At 32.5% G+C, this 21339-nt stretch overlaps 1 protein-coding gene across 1 annotated transcript in view; it reads left to right on the top strand.

The window, feature by feature from the left end:
* Window positions 1-21339, top strand: part of LOC148942723 (neuronal acetylcholine receptor subunit beta-4-like) — a 191450-nt gene that overhangs the window by 161024 nt on the left and 9087 nt on the right. Inside the window, exons 8-9 of the mRNA XM_089102763.1 lie at window positions 5098-5272; window positions 19680-19832. Coding sequence (XP_088958889.1) covers window positions 5098-5272; window positions 19680-19832 — 328 coding nt within the window. The remainder of the gene's footprint in view (window positions 1-5097; window positions 5273-19679; window positions 19833-21339) is intronic.

The following is a 21339-nucleotide window of genomic DNA, read 5'->3' as shown; positions in this document are numbered from 1 at the left end:
ATACAACCTGTTTTTTCACGATAAACTCGCACTCAACTATAATTTCACTAATACATACTTCTGCCATTACTCTAAGTAGTAAACAACAACTTTGAAAAATTGTTGGACCGAAATATGACAATATTATAAATACTCTTTTGTCGGTGCAGTTTCCCCTATAGTTGTAAACACCCACTTTGAAAAATTCGGGGAACGAAAAGTGACAAGAATATAAACACTCTATGGTCGGGCTATGGTCCCCCTTCTCCGTTACAGCCCGCTTATTAAAATTGGGGTAACAACCGGATACCAGAAGGTTATCACACTTTTGTTGGGCCGGGTTCCCCCTTAGTAGTACACACCCACTTTGAAAAATTGGGGTACCAAAAAGTTCCATGGATCTACTTCCAGTGTGGTCGTTCCCGTTTCCCCCTTCGATGTAAAAACACGCTTTGAAAATTTGGGGGAACGAAAAGTGACAAGAATATAAATACTCTTTGGTCGGGCCAGTTTCCCCTTAGTTGTAAACATCCCGCTTTGAAAAATTGGGGGAACGAAAGGTGACAAGAATATAAATACTCTTTGGTCAGGCCAGTTTCCCCTTTGTATTTTGCATACACATTAAAAAATTGTGGGAAAGTAAATTGACAAGTATATTTATACTATTTTTTGGGTACAGTTTCCCCCTTAGTTTCAAGCACCCACTTAGAAAAATTGGGGGAATAAAAAGCGTCAAAAAGCTAAATAATCTTCGGTCAAGCCAGTCTCCCACTTAGTTTTAAACATTAACTTTGAAAATTGAGGGACCGAAAGGTGAAAAGAATATACATACTCTTTGGTCGGGCCAGTTTCCCCCTTAGTTGTAAACACCCACTTTGAAAAATTGGGGGAACGAAAAGTTACAACCGGGATATTAAATAAGTACCATTTTTACATCCCCCTCAAAACTTAATTTCTCTTCCAAGCATTATATTAACTAAATACTTGCCATATTTGGACTTGTTCATTGTCTCGGGTATTTTACGATTTCTCATTTAGATTGTGTTACCTCCATAATTGACTCCCCCTCCCCCTCTCCTACCTTCCCCTGCCCCCTCAGAAATGGGGTAACGAAGGGAACGTTAGATCCTATTTTAAATTGACAATGCTTTTCAAACGTTACTTGTGTATTATACAGACCAAATCGGAGAGGTAAAGCTAGGTCAAGTCACAATGTCATTCTATAGTTACTTTTCAATTAAGCTATTGAATACCTTTTACCAATGTCTCTTGTAGGCGTCAAATCTATTAAGTATCTGAGCATATTCTTTGTATTGTTGATGCAAGCATCCCATTCCGCATTCTTTAATTACCCGTGAGTTATTCTTAACCAACGCAATACCTTTACGCAAATACCATTTCGCAAAAAACTCGCAAATAGAGTTATTTTTACGTCACAATTTTCAACTTAAAACCATTCTAATTATAGCATCTCATTCCTCATACTTTAATTACCCGTGAGGCATTCTTAACCAACGCAATACCTTTATGCAAATACCTTTTTGCAAAAAATTCGCAAATATAGTTATTTTTACGTCACAATTTTCAACTTAAAACCATTCTAACTATAGTATCCCATTCCTCCTACTTTAATTACCCGTTACACTTTCTTAACCATCGGAAGTTCAATTTCTTTATTGAACTTAGAAGTAATTACCCTTTTCAAAAACATTAGTCGTTCTATTAATGAACCCGTGAAACGAAACCTGTCAGATTGCATCACACAATATGGACTAACCTCCGCTCTCTCTCTGTTTGACCCCAAAAAAATGGGTGTTACCTCAGAAAACCCGTCTGGTAAGGCATGTACCGTTCGTAGTAATAGGTGATTGACCCGTGGTAAGGCATATTACGCAATCACTTATGAAAGTGTGTACACCCTTACACTGTATATTCTTGTAGTCGTCAAACCTTTGCACTGTATATTCTTGTAACCGTCAATGTAATCGTCAAATCAGCACCTAGGCTACTACTAGTCACATGTCTCAAACTGTTTCGTTCCAAATAGTCCCCTAAAATGTCAATTAATCTCTGACGTTTCCTTTGTTCTGGCAACTGTACAAAGATACATTTTAAATTCCTATGAAGCCTATTGATTTTTCTGTCATGAATTCTTACACAATCGAAGCTCTATAAGTTCAACGTAATTCATGCCTGTATCAATTATACATCATCCTGTCTGGAAATTAATTATAATATGTTATCAAGGAATGTTCGCGGGGTGAAATTGTTTCCTCCTTATATTAGTTGCGTCACTCTCGTTAGCATTTCTAGCTCTGTGATTTGCTTAGAAAGAGGGTGTGGTCTTTCTCGTCCACGGATTCTAGCCCTCTAATTGACTGTGATCTTGTTCGTCCAGTTGTTCGTCCAGGGGTAATACCTGGCCTTCTACTAATGTGGTTTAAGAAATTAAAGAGAAATTAAACAAAAATTGCCTTGATGTTACTGGATAAATTTTTGCGTGTTTGCTTAAAAGTTATTTTCACGTATTTACTAAAAAAAATATATTGAAAACTATTTTTTTTGGAATTTCTAAGTAGTTTTAAGCCACGTTTTCATTCTATCTGAAGTCTTAGTACAAATGAAAAATATTAATAAATTACAGAAAAAGACAAGAAAAACTACGTTTATCTACTGAAAAAAAAAATCAAAATTCTGCGAGAATGCTGGTTTAAATTTGGGAGTCAAAGTTCGGTTTCTAGGAATGCCGTTCTGCTGCCATTGCTTGGTGAATTATAGTTCAAAAATGCGAGAATTATGTGTTACACAATGAAAGGTATTGAAGACATTCATCACCCTGTTTAAATTTGACTTCGCGTAGCTACTAGAACCTAGAGCAACTCCAGGGTGGCTACAATGAGATAAATGTTAATTTTTTCTCTCTTATTGCCAACGTGACTAGTACAAGTGAAAGAATATATGAACAAGTGGAATTCAGGCTTTAATATAGAGCAAAATAGTCTTTGTGTCAAAAACTTCCATTTCAGGATTATTCTGCTAGGCTGCTAGCTAGATAAAGATCAAACAGTTCGTGGTAACGAACTGTAAGTAAGTAGCGACCCGGGTCAATAGTAGCCGTAACTCTAAAAAACGGAATTTTGATACCAATAGATACATCAGAAGAATCATATTTTTATGCTGATTTCAATTATATAAGTTTCGTCAAGTGTAGTCTTACCCATCAAAAGTTACACGCCTGAGAAAATATGCCTTATTTTCGAAAAAAAGGAAAAACACCCCCTATAAGTCATTGAACTTTAATCTAAATCACACCATCAGATTCAGCGTATCAGAGAACCCTATTATAGAGGTTTCAAGCTCCTATCTGCAAAAATGTGGAATTTTGTATTTTTGCCAGAAGAAAGATCACGGATGCGTGTTTATTTATCTTTATTTTTTTTATTTTTTTTTTTTATTTTCCCAGGGGTGATTTTATCGATCCAGTAGTCCTGGAATATCGTGAGAGGGCTTATTCGAACCGAAATTAAAAGTTCTAATACCCTTTTTAAGTGACCAAAAAAATTGGAGGGCAACTTGGCCCCCTTCCACGCTCATTTTTTTTCCCGAAGTCACCCAATCAAAATTTTGAGATAGTCATTTTGTTCAGGATAGTCGAAAATCTAATTAATATGTCTTTGAGGATGACTTAATCCCCCACAGATCCTGTGGGAAGGGCAGCAAACTATAAACTTTGTCGATTGTTTACATATAGTATTGGTTATGTGGAAGTACACAGGCTTTTTCAGGAGGATTTTTTTTCTAGTGGGGGGGGGGGGTCGGGGTAAGAGTAGGGGTTACGGGGGAGGATCTTTCCATGGAGGATATTTCCTTGGGGAAAGGGACATTTCTATGAAGGGGGCGCCAGATTTCCCAGCATTATTTAAAAAAGATCAGAAATTAAAGTAAAAAATAAGTTTTTTTCAAATGAAAGTACGGAGCAACACTAAAACTTAAAACGAACAGAAATTGTTACGTATTTAAGGGGGATCGCCCCCTAGTCAATACCTCGCTCTTTACGCTAAAGTTTCTTTCAGTACTTTCAAAAGAGCTATCTATTCTTATTAACCGGCCTTTGTGATTCAGGGGTTTTTGATTCGAACAAAATTCGAACTTAAGTGTAAAGAGCCAGGTATTGACAAGGGAATGAGCCCCCTAATATGCATATTTAAAACATACGGACATAGACACTCGTTACGTAAGTTAATTGATAAGTTAGGTTTCAATAAAATTCCAAGAAAACCAATTAGCCAAGAGAAGAAAAATTAATTTGCGAATTTCATTTTGATTATTCATGTACGGTGAGCTAAAATCAAAGCTGCATTAATTCAAAAACGTTCAGAAATTAAATAAAAAAGACAAGTTTTTTTTAACTGAAAGTAAGGAGCGACTTTAAAACTTAGAACGAACATAAATTATTCTGTATATGAAAGGGGCTGTCCCCTCCTCAACGCCTCTCTATTTACGCTAAAATTTGACTCTGTCTCACAACTTTATTTTTTTAAACAATAAAAAACTTATAACAATAAAATCATCAATGAATGAAAATAGTAAACAAATAAGTATACTCACCCACGAATCCACTTCTATTCAGTGTTTATTTTGGTGTAGGCTGATTTGATTTTGTTGATAAATGACGAAATGAATTATTGAAGAACCCAAAGGAACAGTAAAAGCTCTAATTAATATGAATCAGAATATTACTTCTCAACAAAATTTTTTTAATTAATTTTCTTTGCTTATTAAGTTGAAAATGGGATTTCAGTTACACTCTGTATTGTACAGCAGTAACTCAAAAGACCATACATCATGAAATTTTACTCCGTTCATCTTTCATTTTTTAATTTCTATTTCATGTTGATCTCTATTTATTTTTCTATTCTTGATAATTGTCTTTTTTAAACCTATATCGTTATTAGATTCTGGCTTTATTTTCTTTTTTTTTCAGTTCGTCCTTTTAGACTAAACTAGTCTTTTGTTTTTACTGAGGACGTTTTATTGTTTATTCAGGCAAAAATATGCATTTCACTCTTTTTTAGTTTCATTAATGTATTGCCTTATTGATAGCTTTTTCTTTACTAGTTAACAACCTACAAATTGATAAAGAACAATCAATGGCATGCAGTGATTGGTAAAGCCGAAAGAATCGTAACACCCGATGAAATAAATTTCCAGGAATACCCTGAAATTTACTTTACATTTGAGCTGAAAAGAAAGTCACCATTGTTTATTTCAACTTTATTCCTTCCAGCAACAGGTAAATTAAAATTTTATTTTATTAAAATAGCGACGCAGACCACACTGCCTTTCCATCACAAACAACAAAAGCACGAAGAACAATATGGAATTCTTTTTGTAAGACAGTGAAGATAACTTGAATGAATATTTTGACCCTATGTCAAAGGGATGTCCTCGGCAAGACAAAATACATAAAAGAAAAAAGAGTCACAACAATATGCGATTAATTACTTCAGCGAAGTTCAACCAGGACTGATAAAAAGTGAGGTAAAACAAGGTGATTCAATGAGATAAAAGAAAAATAATTTAAAAACCTTTTCTTGTTTTTGTGGCCAGTTCTGTGTTAATGTCTATTATTTTTTTTTAAGTATTTTGTAAGATCATTTTTAATTAAATTTGTGCATAGAGCATTTAGTATATATTTCCCCAAGTCCCTAATTAAGGAAGCATTATTATTAATCTTACGTCTGATTTCAATTGCTTCTCGGACTACTTGTTTTATGCCTATGTCATTGCTAATAAGGGCAGATTCATCAAAAAGTACATTGTGGCTAGGATTTTCAAATACATATACTGCCTGAAGCAAAATCAAAAGAAATAGTAGCAATATTAGAATTTAGAGCTTTGACAATATCTTTTTTATGCTGTTGTATGAGTTTCTCTAAATTTTGGTGTGTTTTACCTACATAGTATTTGTCACAATCGCATGGTATTTGATAGACCCCTCTTTGGTGAGTAACTGGGATTTTATCTTTACCAGAATTTAGGAAATTTATGATTTTGAAACTATTAGTAAATACTACATACAGATTATTATGTGTGCAAAGTTTTTTAAGATTTGTAGTGATTTTTGGGATGTAGGGGAGGTAAATTATGTTTGAGGGCTTGTCGGAAATCTCACATGGTAAACTATCATTAATTTTACGGGAGTGTCTTTTCAGTCTACAGTTAATTGCAATATTAATAGATAAAACATGATACCCATTTCCAAAAAGTAATTGATCGCATATTGTGGTGAGTCTTTTTTATATATATATTTTTGTCTCGCTGAGGACATCCCTTAGACATAGGGCCGAAATATTCATTCAAGTCGTCTTAACTGTCTTACAAAATGAATTCCCTATTGTTCTTCGTGTTTTGTTTATTTTATTCTAATATTAAAATGTAAAAACTACTTAATTAGAATAACTTTACTTAATTTAGAACCTGCCTAAGTAATGATGAGAAAAAAGAGTGAGAAAGAGAGAAAAAAACCAAAGAGATAGATAAAGAGGAATTGAAGAAAAAACAGAGAGAGACATGGAGAGCAAGAAAGAAAGACAGAAAGAGAGAGAGTGAGAGAGAGAGAAAGAGAGAGAGAGAGAGAGAGACCGGAAGAAACAGACAGACAGCTAAAAGAAAAATTGGACCTTCAGAACATTGAATAGCTCTTTTTATTTTTATGTATTGGTTTTCTTATATTATGTAATCTTAGTCTAATCTTTACCTTCTGTGGGGTTCCTTTTTTTGCTACTAACTCATTTGGTTTCTTCGATTGTTTCTATTTACAGATATATATATATATATATATATATATATATATATATATATATATATATAATATATATATATATATATATATATATATATATATATATATATATATATATATATATATATATATATATATATATATATATATATATATATATATATATATATATATATATATATATATATATATATATATATAAAGTAGAGTAAGAAGTACCAATTTTCCAACGCCCCTGTACCCCACAGGTTTCTGTTGGGTATACTCTGGTTTGGTGAGTACAATTTGGTTTGGTGGGTCTAATCTGGTTTGGTGGGTTTAACATGGTTTGGTGGGTACAATCTGGTTTGGTGGGTATAGTCTAGTTTGATGGGTATAGTCTGGTTTGATGGGTATAACCCGGTTTGTTTTTTCAAAGAGAGTGACTATCCCCATGCATATAGGTAATACTTCTACAGGGCATTACACCTTTTCAAAGAGAGTGAGTATAACTTGATTTGTGGTTGGGATTTGAATAAAAGGAATAGTTTTCTTTACAATTCATATTAGCAAGAGAATTGAATTCAAAGAGAATAGTTTATTTGAGAGGATGTTAGTACAGAAAAATGAGTGGCGCATTTCCATTACTGGAGATTAATGATGGAGCCGACAACAGTAGCAACGATATACGAGTACCCACTGTGGCTGTGGAAATAACCGCTGGTTGTAGACTATGCCTTGAATGGGACACTATGTATGCAAGATACGTGATATCATTAAGCAAATTTAAACAGGAGGAGCAGCTATGTTTTGCTGGAAAAGTGAATATTCTCCATATAAATAAACTCCGGTCAGCATTAGATTTCCTATCGAAATATATTGATGAGAACAATATTCATCAGTGATTATTATTATTGTAACTATGTCCAATAAAATTTTTTCTAAATCAATGGTATTTTTTTTATTTCTACAGTAGACTAGCGTATATTTTTTAGTGTAAAAAAAATTCAGGATAGGCTGTAGTTGATTGTGAGACAGTTAAGACTCTAAAAAATGGATAGATTCGAGAAAGAGCGAATCTTAAGCAATCTAGTTCTTATGGAAAAACGTTTGATTCTAGATGGCAATTTTCTAGAGCTGTCTATTCAAAGGAAGATATTTTCTCGGGGTATGCTTGTCAATATAATGAAAACTGATTCTCCATCATTAGACTATTGTATGAAGCTTCTACGTCGTGGTCCAAATGCATTTACACAATTTATTGATAAATTGATCACAAAACGGCAAAATGATATTGTGGATATGCTTTTAAACACTATTTTAGTAATTTAGGACTTTTTTCATTAGAAAGATGGTGCTCAAGGATGATTTAATCCTCTCTCTCTCTCTATCTCAGACAATTTTTTGTTGTTGCTAGCTCAGTTTCATTGTGGCAGTGAGATCTTCAACAAATGAAAAAATGTTCCATACATGTCCGTTATGTCTGTACACACAGGGTAGCTGGTCATTATGTGAGAATTGCACAATGATTGATGAGTATGATGAGAAGGGTAAATTATGCAACCCGTATAAATTGTACAGAGGATATGCTGTACAAATTAAAGGTTGTAGTTCCTGTCTTGAAGAGGTGTGTGTCTCTCATCTTAGAAGTCACCTATGCTGAAATTGTCACACTGATAAATGTAATTAGTGGGAGAATAAATATCCGGGTATGATTGGAAATAATCCTAACCGTGATTTTAGTATATTGCTACGAGATTGTTATCGTCGTGGTTTTAGATTGTTCTGGGAGGAGGAACCGGTTCAACGATTCAACTGTTGGAACAACAAAAGAATATGGTTTCTACGTGATCGTTGTGAGGACAAGGGTGTTATGATTATAAGCCCATTGATTTTTATTTTGCTGTGACGGAATGTGATTCAACACTTCAGGACACTGTTTGTGAAATTGCTTCAAATAGGCAAATTGAAACATGTGAATTCTATAGAATGAATGAGAATAGTATCATTGACTATACAAAGAGATATGACAAGAGTGAAGTCACGCTCTACTGTAGAAAATGTGACCCTGACATTGCACTACATCAGGATCAGTACACTCTGAATTCAGATAATCTACCTTCACTAGTTGTTGTCGACAAATACCTAGTAGTTGATGAAATATAAAGTACAGAAAAGTCATTTTATCATGTATATAAATTTTTTTTTATTAATAAACAATTTCACATACATTTTTAGAACAGTTTATTCTTAGGGCACTAAAATTAATATTAAATACACTTGTAAGTATATTCTCCCCTAGAAAGTCGTTCAATCGAGGTAAGTCATATATATATATATATATATATATATATATATATATATATAAAAATATATATATATATATATATATATATATATATATATATATATATATATATATATATATATATATATATATATATATATATATATATATATATATATATATATATATATATATATATAAATATAATATATATATATATATATATATATATATATATATATATATATATATATATATATATATATATATATATATATATATATATATAATATATATATATATATATATATATATAGCTTTACGGAGTTTGAGGGACTCAGTTGTTTTATTCCGTGTGATTTTTTCTTTACTTGGTGTTCATTCAAAAAGCGAGAATTTCTGCTAAATAAATAATTCTTATACCTTTTAAAATAGCTTTACAGGGTTTGAGGGACTCAGTTGTTTTATTCCATGTGATTTTTTCTTTACTTGATGGTCATTCAAAAAGCGAGGATTGCTGTTAAATAAATAATTCTTATACCTTTTAAAATAGCTGCACAGGGTTTGAGGGACTCTGTTGTTTTATTCCATGTGATTTTTTCTTTACTTGGTGTTCATTCAAAAAGCGAGGATTTCTGTTAAATAAATAATTCTTATATTTTTTTTCCGTTCAATTGAAAGCGAGTATTTCTGTTAAATAAATAATTCTTATAGCTTTTAAAATAGCTTTAAGGGGTTTGAGGGAACTCAGTTGTTTTTATTCCATGTGATTTTTTCTTTACTTGATGGTCATTCAAAAAGCGAGGATTTCTGTTAAATAAATAATTCTTATACCTTTTAAAATAGCTTTACGGGGTTTTGAGGTACTCAGTTGTTTTATTCCATGTGATATTTTCTTTACTTGATTTTCATTCATAAAGCGAGGATTTCTGTTAAATAAATAATTCTTATACCTTTTAAAATAGCTTTACGGGGTTTGAGGGACTCTGTTGTTTTATTCCGTGTGATTTTTCTTCACTTGGTATTCATTCAAAAAGCGAGGATTTCTGTTAAATAAATAATTCTTATACCTTTTAAAATAGCTTTACGGGGTTTGAGGGACTCTGTTGTTTTATTCCGCGTGATTTTTTCTTTACTTGGTATTCATTCAGAAAGTGAGGATTTCTGTTAAATAAATAATTCTTATATTTTTTCCATTCAATTGAAAGCGAGGATTTCTGCTAAATAAATAATTCTTATACCTTTTAAAATAGCTTTACGGGGTTTGATGGATTCTGTTGTTTTTATTCCATGTGATTTTTTCTTTACTTGATGGTAATTCCAAAAGCGAAGATTTATTATAAATAAATAATTTTTAGACCTTTAGAAAGAAATGTACGAGTTTTGAGGTAATTTGTTTACTTATTCCGTATGAATTTGCCTTTACTTGTTAGTCATTAAAAAATCGAGAGTTTCTTTTAAATAAATAATTCTTATATTTTTTCAGTTCAATTATTTGAAGTTTAAGCCAATATAATGCCAGGGGGAGTAAAAACGGTAGTTATTTAGTACCTGGTAAACAGGTGACTTGATATGCTTCATTAGAAGTAGGTTACTGCTAATGATACCTCCTCGACAGATATTTTTATGGCTCTAACAATTGTACTCTATGCTTGCCCAGAGACACAATGTGGCTTTCCCGCTATTTTTCTATGGCCAATTATCGACACTACCTAGTTCATTGCATGTATTAAATCAGTATTTTTTAAACAGTGGAAAGATAAACACAACTAATATCTATAAAAAAGTGAAGATGAAACATTTTAAGAAAGTGTGTTCACATGATAGTGTTATTGTAGCATTGAATGCTGACAAGGAGAAGTATTTAAACTATGAAACAAAAAGTGAAGATGAAGCATTTTAAGAAAGTGTGTTCACATGATAGTGTTATTGTAGCATTGAATGCTGACAAGGAGAAGTATTTGACCTATGAAACAAGTACAAGTGGTACCACTATCGGAAACGTATGCTTGCATTGTCATGACAGTAAGGAATTGAATTTCTTTGGAGTACCAAAAAATTCAACTCTTATGATGATAGATATGCGAGATTGAGATTTCCGGAGATGATTGCACTCAAAGAGAATGCCAACATAAAAATAGTAGTTGAAGAAGAGAGGCATCTTCTTGCTAGTGCTTGTGGTAACGTTTTACCCAGTGTTAAACCATATCGTCAGCTTTCGGGTATTAGCATTCAAATGAAAGCAAAGACGAAAAGAAAGGCCTACTCTTCTACTAATATCATAAACCATATCCTGTCTACATGCTGGAACTGTTACCTGTGTAAAAATAGTGTGATAATAGACGGTGAAATTGCTAGAAAAATAAAAAGGGCATTGGCAGAAAATATCACTAAGGAATATAAAGATGAATCGATCAAAAACAAAGTGCCAGCAAACGTTACTGCCATTGATCAAACAGTCAATGAATCAAATAATACCAAAGACGAAAAGCATATTGACCCTGTCGATGACACACCTATAAAAATTGTGTATGAGTCAAAATGGAATAATGATTATTCTACTGATTACGAACTAAAAGAAGACAATAGCTATAGCATCAAGAGAGAACATGGTGAACCATTTTATGAAACAGATTCAAAATGTCCAAAGTTGTTCATTGATATTAATAATATATAATAATATATATTTCTTGTATTAATATTCTACATTCCATTATTTCATTAAAAATACATTATGCCTTACATTGTTATGCATTCATTATTTTTAGAGTAAGCTAGCATATCGAACGTTTAGAATGTCTATTACAACATCGGAAATGCAAGAAAAGGAATTCACATACATCATATATTGGATAGATAAGTTAACATAGAGAAAATCTAAGTATAAGAATGAATAAATTCTCTATCAACATCTATTGACAGATACTTGGGATAGCATTGACAAAATCAAAGTATCGTAAGTAGCAAACTCTTCCTTGAATCCAACTCATGGGATTTCTCGAATTAAATATCAAAACAATAAAGAGTTTATTACTTACTTGCGATTTTATCATGATTTCTCGAATTAAATACCTGTATTGTGTCCAGGAAGCGAATTCAAGAAAGTGATTGTTACTTACAATTTCTTCACAATTTAATGAAAAGAATAGAACTATTCTAAAGAATAAAGACGGGTTAAGCTTAAAGATATTTATTGCTTAAACGTATTAACAGATTTTTTTTAGAAAAAAAAACACAACAACAAATGTTTACATAAACATAGTACTTAGAGTTCACTCTTAAACATCCACAAACGATGGTCCCATGATATAGAATAGTTTTTACCATGTCTTATGGATTTATCACGATCAGGTATGTTCTTAGGTATCCACTGTGCGAAGAACCTAACCTCGTCTTCAGGACGGTGATAACCCCCTTCAAATTTAGGACACTTAAACTCTTCTAGATTGAAAAGTGGAATCCTAGGATCCCACTTTTGAATTAAAACTCTATCTGTAGGTACATTGCCCTTTACGTAGAGTGCTTCAACCCCGAAAAAGCTGCAAATTTCACTGACTTCCTCCTAAACATTTCTCAGTTCCTGACCAGCATTATTAAGTGGTGTAATCACTCTATCGTAGAATCCCAGTCTGTTTATATGACGTAATGTAGTACTCCACAAGCTTTTATCATACTCAAACATGTTATACTTCACTATCCAATGATAACAGTCAATTTCTTCGAGTTCCAGAGACAATAATAAAAATGCACATTCAAATATAACACCACAAGATGATTTTTTCAAACTAATAAATTCTGTGTCATACAGTCCTATCATCTTGGAAGTTATTACTGTAGTTGTTAAGTAGAAAAATATTTCATCAAACTTTTATATCTTCGCTCAAGGTTGAATGGAATTATGGCTAGGGGGATGAGTTCTAAAACCATCTGAATTCATTGTGGGGAGGAGTCATACAACCCTTGGAAGTCATTGCTGGGAGGAGTCATTGAACTCTCGGTATCTATTGCATGTAAATGAAGTCTGGAAATTTCAATAACAGAACAATTCTTTTTTTTCTCTCTTTATCACAAACAATTTTCACTTAGCTACACAATGTAGAAATTTTATTCAAGAAATTATGAAAAAAATTCTCAGTAAGTAACAATTTCTTTCTTGAAGTCAACTCTTGGATACACAATACGGAAATTTCATTCAAGAAACTATGAAAACATTTGTAAGTAAGTAACAAGCTCTTTATTGAGTTCACCTCTTGGATATACAGTACAGACTCTTCATTCAAGAAACGTGATTAAACACGTTTTGAAACTACATGCTATTTGCTTGCCTTTCCTTGGTACCTTTCCAAACGAGCGGGGATTCCCCACTGGTTCCTACACATTACAAAAAAGTGAGCAGTACGAAAACTCCACGTTTTCAACCAGACTGGTTTTTTAGACAACACCCATTTCTTAGGGACCAATCAGTCCCTAAAAAATGAAATCAATAAAGAGCTTGTTACTTACTTACAAATATTTTCATAATTTCTTGAATGAAATTTCCGTATTGTGTATCCAAGAGTTGACTTCAAGAAAGAAATTGTTACTTACTGAGATTTTTTTCATAATTTCTTGAATTAAGTTTCTACATCGTGTAGCTAAGTGAAAATTGCTTGTGATAAAGAGAGAAAGAAAAGAATTGTTCTGTTATTGAAATTTCCAGACTTCATTTACATGCAATAGATACCGAGGGTTCAATGACTCCTCCCCGTAATGACTTCCAAGGGTTTTATGACTCCTCCCCAAAATGAATTCAGATGGTTTTAGAACTCACCCCCCTAGCCATAATTCCATTCAACCTTGAGCGAAGATATAAAAGTTTGATGAAGTATTTTTCTACTTAACAACTACATTAATAACTTCCAAGATAATAGGACTGTATGACACAGAATTTATCAGTTTGAAAAAATCTTCTTGTGATGTTATATTTGAATTTGCATTTTTATTACTGTCTATGGAACGCGAAGAAATTAACTGTTATCATTGGATAGTGAACTATAATATGTTTGAGTATGATAAAAGCTTGTGGAGTACTACATTACGTCAAATAAACAGACTAGGATTCTACGATAGAGTGATTACACCACTTAATGATGCTGGTCAGGAACTGAGAAATGTTCAGGAGGAAGTTAGTGAAATTTGCAGCTTTTTTGGGGTTGAAGCACTCTACGTAAAGGGCAATGTACCTACATATAAAGTTTTAATTCAAAAGTGTGATCCTAGGATTCCACTTTTCAATCTAGAAGAGTTTAAGTGTCCTAAATTTGAAGGGGGTTATCACCGTCCTGAAGACGAGGTTAGGTTCTTCGCACAGTGGATACCTAAGAACATACCTGATCGTGATAAATCCATAAGACATGTTAAAAACTATTCTATATCATGAGACCATCGTTTGTGGATGTTTAAGAGTGAACTCTAAATACTATTTTTATGTAAACATTTGTTGTTGTGTTTTTTTTCTCAAAAAAAATCTGTTAATACGTTTAAGCAATAAATATCTTTAAGCTTAACCCGTCTTTATTCTTTAGAATAGTTCTATTCTTTTCATTAAATTGTGAAGAAATTGTAAGTAACAATCGCTTTCTTGAATTCGCTTCCTGGACACAATACAGGTATTTAATTCAAGAAATCATGATAAAATCGCAAGTAAGTAATAGACTCTTTATTGATTTGATATTTAATTCGTGAAATCCCATGAGTTGGATTCAAGGAAGAGTTTGCTACTTACGATACTTTGATTTTGTCAATGCTATCCCAAGTATCTGTCAATAGATGTTGATAGAGAATTTATTCATTCTTATACTTAGATTTTCTTTATGTTAACCTATCTATCCGATATATGATGTATGTAAATTCCTTTTCTTACATCTCCGATGTTGTAATAGACATTCTAAACGTTCGATATGTTAGCTTACTCTAAAAATAATGAATGCATAACAATGTAAGGCATAATATATTTTTAATGAAATAATGTCATGTAGAATATTAATACAAAAAATATATATTATTATACATTATTAATATCAATGAACAACTTTGGACATTTTGAATCTGTTCCATAAAATGGTTCACCGTGTTCTCTCTTGATACTATAGCTATTGTCTTCTCTTAGTTCGTAATCGGTAGAATAATCATTATTCCATTTTGACTCATACACAACTTTTATAGGTGTGTCATCGACAGGGTCAATATGCTTTTCGTCTTTGGTATTATTTGATTCATTGACTGTTTGATCAATGGCAGTAACGTTTGCTCGTACTTTGTTTTTCATCGATTCATCTTTATATTCCTTAGTGATATTTTCTGCCAATGCCCTTTTTATTTTTCTAGCAATTTCACTGTCTATTATCACACTATTTTTACAAAGGTAACAGTTCCGGCATGTAGACACGATATGGTTTATGATATTAGTAGAAGAGTAGGCCTTTCTTTTCGTCTTTGCTTACATTTGAATGCTAATACCCGAAAGCTGACGATATGGTTTAACACTGGGTAACATGTTACCACAAGCACTAGCAAGAAGATGCCCCTCTTTATCAACTACTTTTTTTATGTTGGCATTCTCTTTGAGTGCAATCATCTCCGGAGATCTCAATCTCGCATATCCACCATCATAAGAGTTGATTTTCTTGGTTTCTACAAAGAAATTCAATTCCATGCTGTCATGACAAAACACGTATATGTTTCCGATAGTACTACAACTTTTGCTTGTTTAATAGCGTAGATAATTCTCCTTGTTAGTATTCCATGCTAAAATAATACTACCATGTGAACAAACTTTCTGAAAATGTTTTATCTTCACTTTTTTAGAGATATTAGTTAAGTGTTTACCGTTCCACTGTGTAAAAAATACTGCTTTAATACATGCAATAAACTAGGTAGTGTCGATAACTGGCCATAGAGCAATAACGGGAGAGCCACATTGTGTCTCTGGGCAAGCATAGAGTACAATTGTTAGAGCCATAAAAATATCTGTCGAGGAGGTATCATTAGCATTAACCTACTTCTAATGAAGCATATCAAGTCACCTGTTTACCAGGTACTAAATAACTACCGTTTTTACTCCCCCTAGCATTATTTCGGCTTACACTGCAAATAATTGAAAGTAAAAAAAATAAGAATTATTTATTTAACAGAAATCCTCGCTTTTTGAATGACCATCAAGTAAAGAAAAAATCACACGGAATAAAACAACAGAGTCCCTCAAACCCCGTAAAGCCATTTTAAAAGGTATAAGAATTATTTATTTAACAGAAATCCTTGCTTTTGGAATGACCATCAAGTAAAGAAAAAATCACATGGAATAAAACAACAGAGTCCATCAAACCCCGTAAAGCTATTTTAAAAGGTATAAGAATTATTTATTTAACAGAAATCATCGCTTTCAATTGAATGGAAAAAATATAAGAATTATTTATTTAACAGAAATCCTCACTTTTTGAATGAATACCAAGTAAAGAAAAATCACACGGAATAAAACAACAGAGTCCCTCAAACCCCGTAAAGCTATTTTCAAAGGTATAAGAATTATTTATTTAACAGAAATCCTCACTTTTTGAATGACCATCGAGTAAAGAAAAAATCACAAGGAATAAAACAACAGAGTCCATCAAACCCCGTAAAGCTATTTTAAAAGGTATAAGAATTATTTATTTAACAGAAATCCTTGCTTTCAATTGAACGGAAATAAATATAAGAATTATTTATTTAACAGAAATCCTCGCTTTTTGAATGAACACCAAGTAAAGAAAAAATCGCACGGAATAAAACAACAGACTCCTTCAAACCCTGTAAAGCTGTTTTAAAAGGTATAAGAATTATTTATTTAACAGAAATCCTCGCTTTTTGAATGACCATCAAGTAAAGAAAAAATCACATGGAATAAAACAACTGAGTCCCTCAAACCCCGTAAAGCTATTTTAAAAGGTATAAGAATTATTTATTTAACAGAAATTCTCGCTTTTTGAATGAACATCAAGTAAAGAAAAAATCACACGGAATAAAACAACTGAGTCCCTCAAACTCCGTAAAGCTATATATATATATATATATATATATATATATATATATATATATATATATATATATATATATATATATATATATATATATATATATATATATATATATATATATATATATATATATATATATATATATATATATATATATATATATATATATATATATATATATATATATATATATATATATATATATATATATATATATATATATATATATATATATATATATATATATATATATATATATATATATATATATATATATATATATATGACTTACCTCGATTGAACGACTTTCTAGTGGAGAATATACTTACAAGTGTATTTAATATTGATTTTAGTGCCCTAAAAATAAAATGCTTTAAAGATGTATGTGAAATGGTTTATTAATAAAAAAAAATTATGTGCATGATGAAACGAAATTTCTGCTCTTTAGATTTCATCTACTACTAGGTATTTGTCGACAACAACTAGTGCAGGTAGATTATCTAAATTCACAGTGTACTGATCCTGATGTACTGCAATGTCAGGGTCACATTTTCTACAGTAGAGCGTGACTTAACTCTTGTCATATCTCTTTGTATAGTCAATGATACTATTCTCATTCATTCTATAGAATTCATATGTTTCAATTTGCTTATTTGAAGCAATTTCACAAACAGTGTCCTCAAGTGTCAAATCAAATTCCGTCACAGCCAAATAAAAATCAGTGGGCTCATAATCATAACACCCATTGTCTTCACAACGATGACGTAGAAACTATATTCTTTTGTTGTTCCAACAGTTGAATCGTTGACCCTGGTCCTCCTCCCAGCACAATGTAAAACCATGACGATAACAATCTCGTAGAAACAGACTAAAATCACGCTTAGGATTCTTTCCAATTACACCGGGATATGTATTCTCCCACTGATTACATTTATCATAGTGACAATTGGAGCATAGGTGACCTCTAGGATGAGAGTCACACACCTCTTCAAGACAGGAATTACAACCTTTAATTTGTGCAGCATATCCTCTATGAAATTTACACGGGTTGCATAATCTACGCTTTTCATCATACTCATAAATCATTTTACAATTCTCACACAATGACTAGCTACCCAGTGTGGACAGACATAATGGACGTGTATGGAACATTTTTTCATTTGTTGTAACTCTCACTTCCACAATGAAACTGAGCTAGCAACAAGAAAAAATTGTCCGAGATGGAGAGATAGAGAGGAGTAAATCATCCTTGAGCACCATCTTTCTCATGATAAAAAAGTCCTAAATTTCTAAACTAATGTTTAAAAGCATATCCACAATATCATTTGGTTGTGTTTTGACCAATATATCAATAAATTGTGTAAATGTATTTGTACCACGATGTAGAAGCTTCATACTATAGTCTAATGATGGAGAATCGGTTTTCATTATATTGACAAGCAAACCCCGAGCAAATACCTTTCTTTAAACAGACAGCTGTCGAAAATTGTCATCTAGAATCAAACGTTTTCCCATAATAACTAGATTCTTCGTGAATCGCTCTTACTCGAATATATATATTTTTTAGAGTCCTAACTCTCTCACAACCAACTACAGACTAACCAGAATTTTTTGTACTCTAAAAAATATACGCTAGTCTACTATAGAAAAAAAAATACTATTGATTTAGAAACAATTTTATTGAACATAGTTACAATAATAATATTCACTGATGCATTTTGTTATCATCAATATATTTCGATAGGACATCTAATGCTGACCGAAGTTTATTTATATGGAGAATATTCACTTTTCCAGCAAAACATAGCTGCTCCTCCTGCTTAAATTTGCTTAATGATATCACGTATCTGGCATACATAGTGTCCCATTCAAGGCATAGTCTACAACCACCGGTTATTTCCACAGCCACATTGGGTACTCGTATATCGTTGCTGCTGCTGTCGGCTCCATAATTAATCTCCAATAAAGTAAATGCACCACTCATTTCTCTGTAATAATATCCTCGCAAATAAACTATTCTCTTTGAATTCAATTGTCTTGCTAATATGAATTGTAAAGAAAACTATTCCTTTTATTCAAATCCCAACCACAAATCAAGTTATACTCACTCTCTTTGAAAAGGTGTAATGTCCTGTAGAAGTATTACCTATATGCATGGGGATAGTCACTCTCTTTGAAAAACCAAACCAGACTATACCCATCAAACCAGACTATACCCATCAAACCAGACTATACCCACCAAACCAGATTGTACCCACCAAACCAGATTATACCCACCAAACCAGATTATACCCACCAAACCAGATTGTACCCCCCAAACCAGACTATACCCACCAGAAATCTGTCTGGTACAGGGGCCTTGGCAAAATGGTACCTCTTACTCTACTTATTATATATATATATATATATATATATATATATATATATATATATATATATATATATATATATATATATATATATATATATATATATATATATATATAATTTCTGTTTGTAACAGTAAATTGGTATAACAATGTTTTACAAAACTTTCGCATAATCACCTTCATAACGTTTGCTCCTATTTATTTTGCAGTTACTATGATAGTGTGCCTCTTGTCCTTATGGATGCCTCCAAACTGTCCAGAAAAAATGTATATGATTATCTTCAATATGGTTGTCCTGTTTATGTATCTTACGTACCTCGACTACATACTGCCAACGAACTTGGAACACCAGCCTGCAATTGGTAAGCTTATTAGCAGCTTTAAAGCGTAAAGCGTCTACTTAAAGAGTAATGTAAAAGAAAAAAAACTGAAGAACCTCTGTGTATCAAACAGTTCGTGGGAACGAACTCTAAGTAAGGAGCGACTCGTCTCAATAGTAACCAAAACTCTAAAAACGGAATTTTGGTATCAGTTGATACATCAAAAGAACCAGCCTATTATGCTGATTTCAAATATATAAGATTCATCAGGTTTAGTGTTACCTATCAAAAGTTACGAGCCTGAGAAAATTTGCCTGATTTTTTAAATAGGGGAAGGGGAGCTAAAATTCAAGGAATCTTGATGAAAATCACATCAGATTCAGCGGACTCGAGAATCCTTCTGTAGGAGTTTCAAGCTCCTATATACAAAAATATGGAATTTTGTTATTTTTGCCATAAGACAGATCCCAGATGCGCGTTTATTTATTTTTTTCCCCCAGGGGTGATCTTATTGAAATACTAGTCCTAGAAGATCGGAAGAAGGCGCAATCGAACGCAAATTAAAGCTTCTAGTGCCCTTTTTAAGTGACAAAAAAGATTTGAGGGCAACTGGCCCCCCTCCCGTGCCCATTTATTTCCCAAAGTTATCTGATCAAAACTTTCAGATAGCCATTTTGTTCAGTATAGTTAAAAGATCAAATAACAATGAATTTAGGGGTAAAATGACTCCCTACAGTCCGTGGTGAGAGGCCTGTAAGTTATGAAATTAGCCTATTGTTTACGCATAGTATTTGTTATGGGGAAGCATAAAGACATTTTCGGGGGGGGGGGAGATTTTGTTCTTGGTATGGATTTCCACGGGGAGAATCTTCCTTGGGGAGAGAAATTTCTGGGAGGGGGGGGGTGAAAATTCCAGGGATAATTTTATACTGGGGGATTTGGCAGAATTTCTATGCGAAATTCTAGTTGTCTCACATTATCTTTGCCAACTCAATTTTGCACATGGAGATGTTCCGGTGGAATTATCTGGGGGCTATTTTCTGCGTGTTTTGATTTCCGAAAAAAATTTCACAGAAGGGGGCATTTCCAGAGTTGTCGAGAAACCGATTAGGGATTAAAGTCTTTTTCAAATAAAAGTACTCTAAGGATAATTTTTAAGGCTGAATTGTCTGCAAGAAATTTCCCAGGAATCAAGATAGAGTAGGTATCAATATCTACCTCTTCTCTCCCCCAAAACTCATTCTATGTTTGTCGGGAAGGTTCATTAGAGTTATGGAACATGGGCATTGAAACCCAATCTGGTACTATATTATTAGCCGGGCAACACGCGAAAGTGAAGTTTGGTTAATGCTAATGACATAAAACAAAGTATGATAAAAATATTATAGTTTAGAAACAAAATTAGGCTATTTATTTGCACATTGGGGGGGGATAGGGGGGAAAGTATAGCATATATTAAAAAAAGTAACTTAATCTAATCTAGGTACCTTTTTTGCCCCTTCAACCCCAAAAAACTAAAGTTTAATAATTGGAAACGGAGTGAGAAGCC

Source organism: Artemia sp. Qi Xiang Cuo, chromosome 16, assembly GCF_049724085.1.
Source record: "Artemia sp. Qi Xiang Cuo chromosome 16, ASM4972408v1, whole genome shotgun sequence".
In the NCBI taxonomy this organism is placed as follows: domain Eukaryota; kingdom Metazoa; phylum Arthropoda; class Branchiopoda; order Anostraca; family Artemiidae; genus Artemia; species Artemia sp. Qi Xiang Cuo.
The sequence above is the reverse complement of the archived record's forward strand: the minus strand, read 5'-3'. Positions and strand labels throughout refer to the sequence as shown.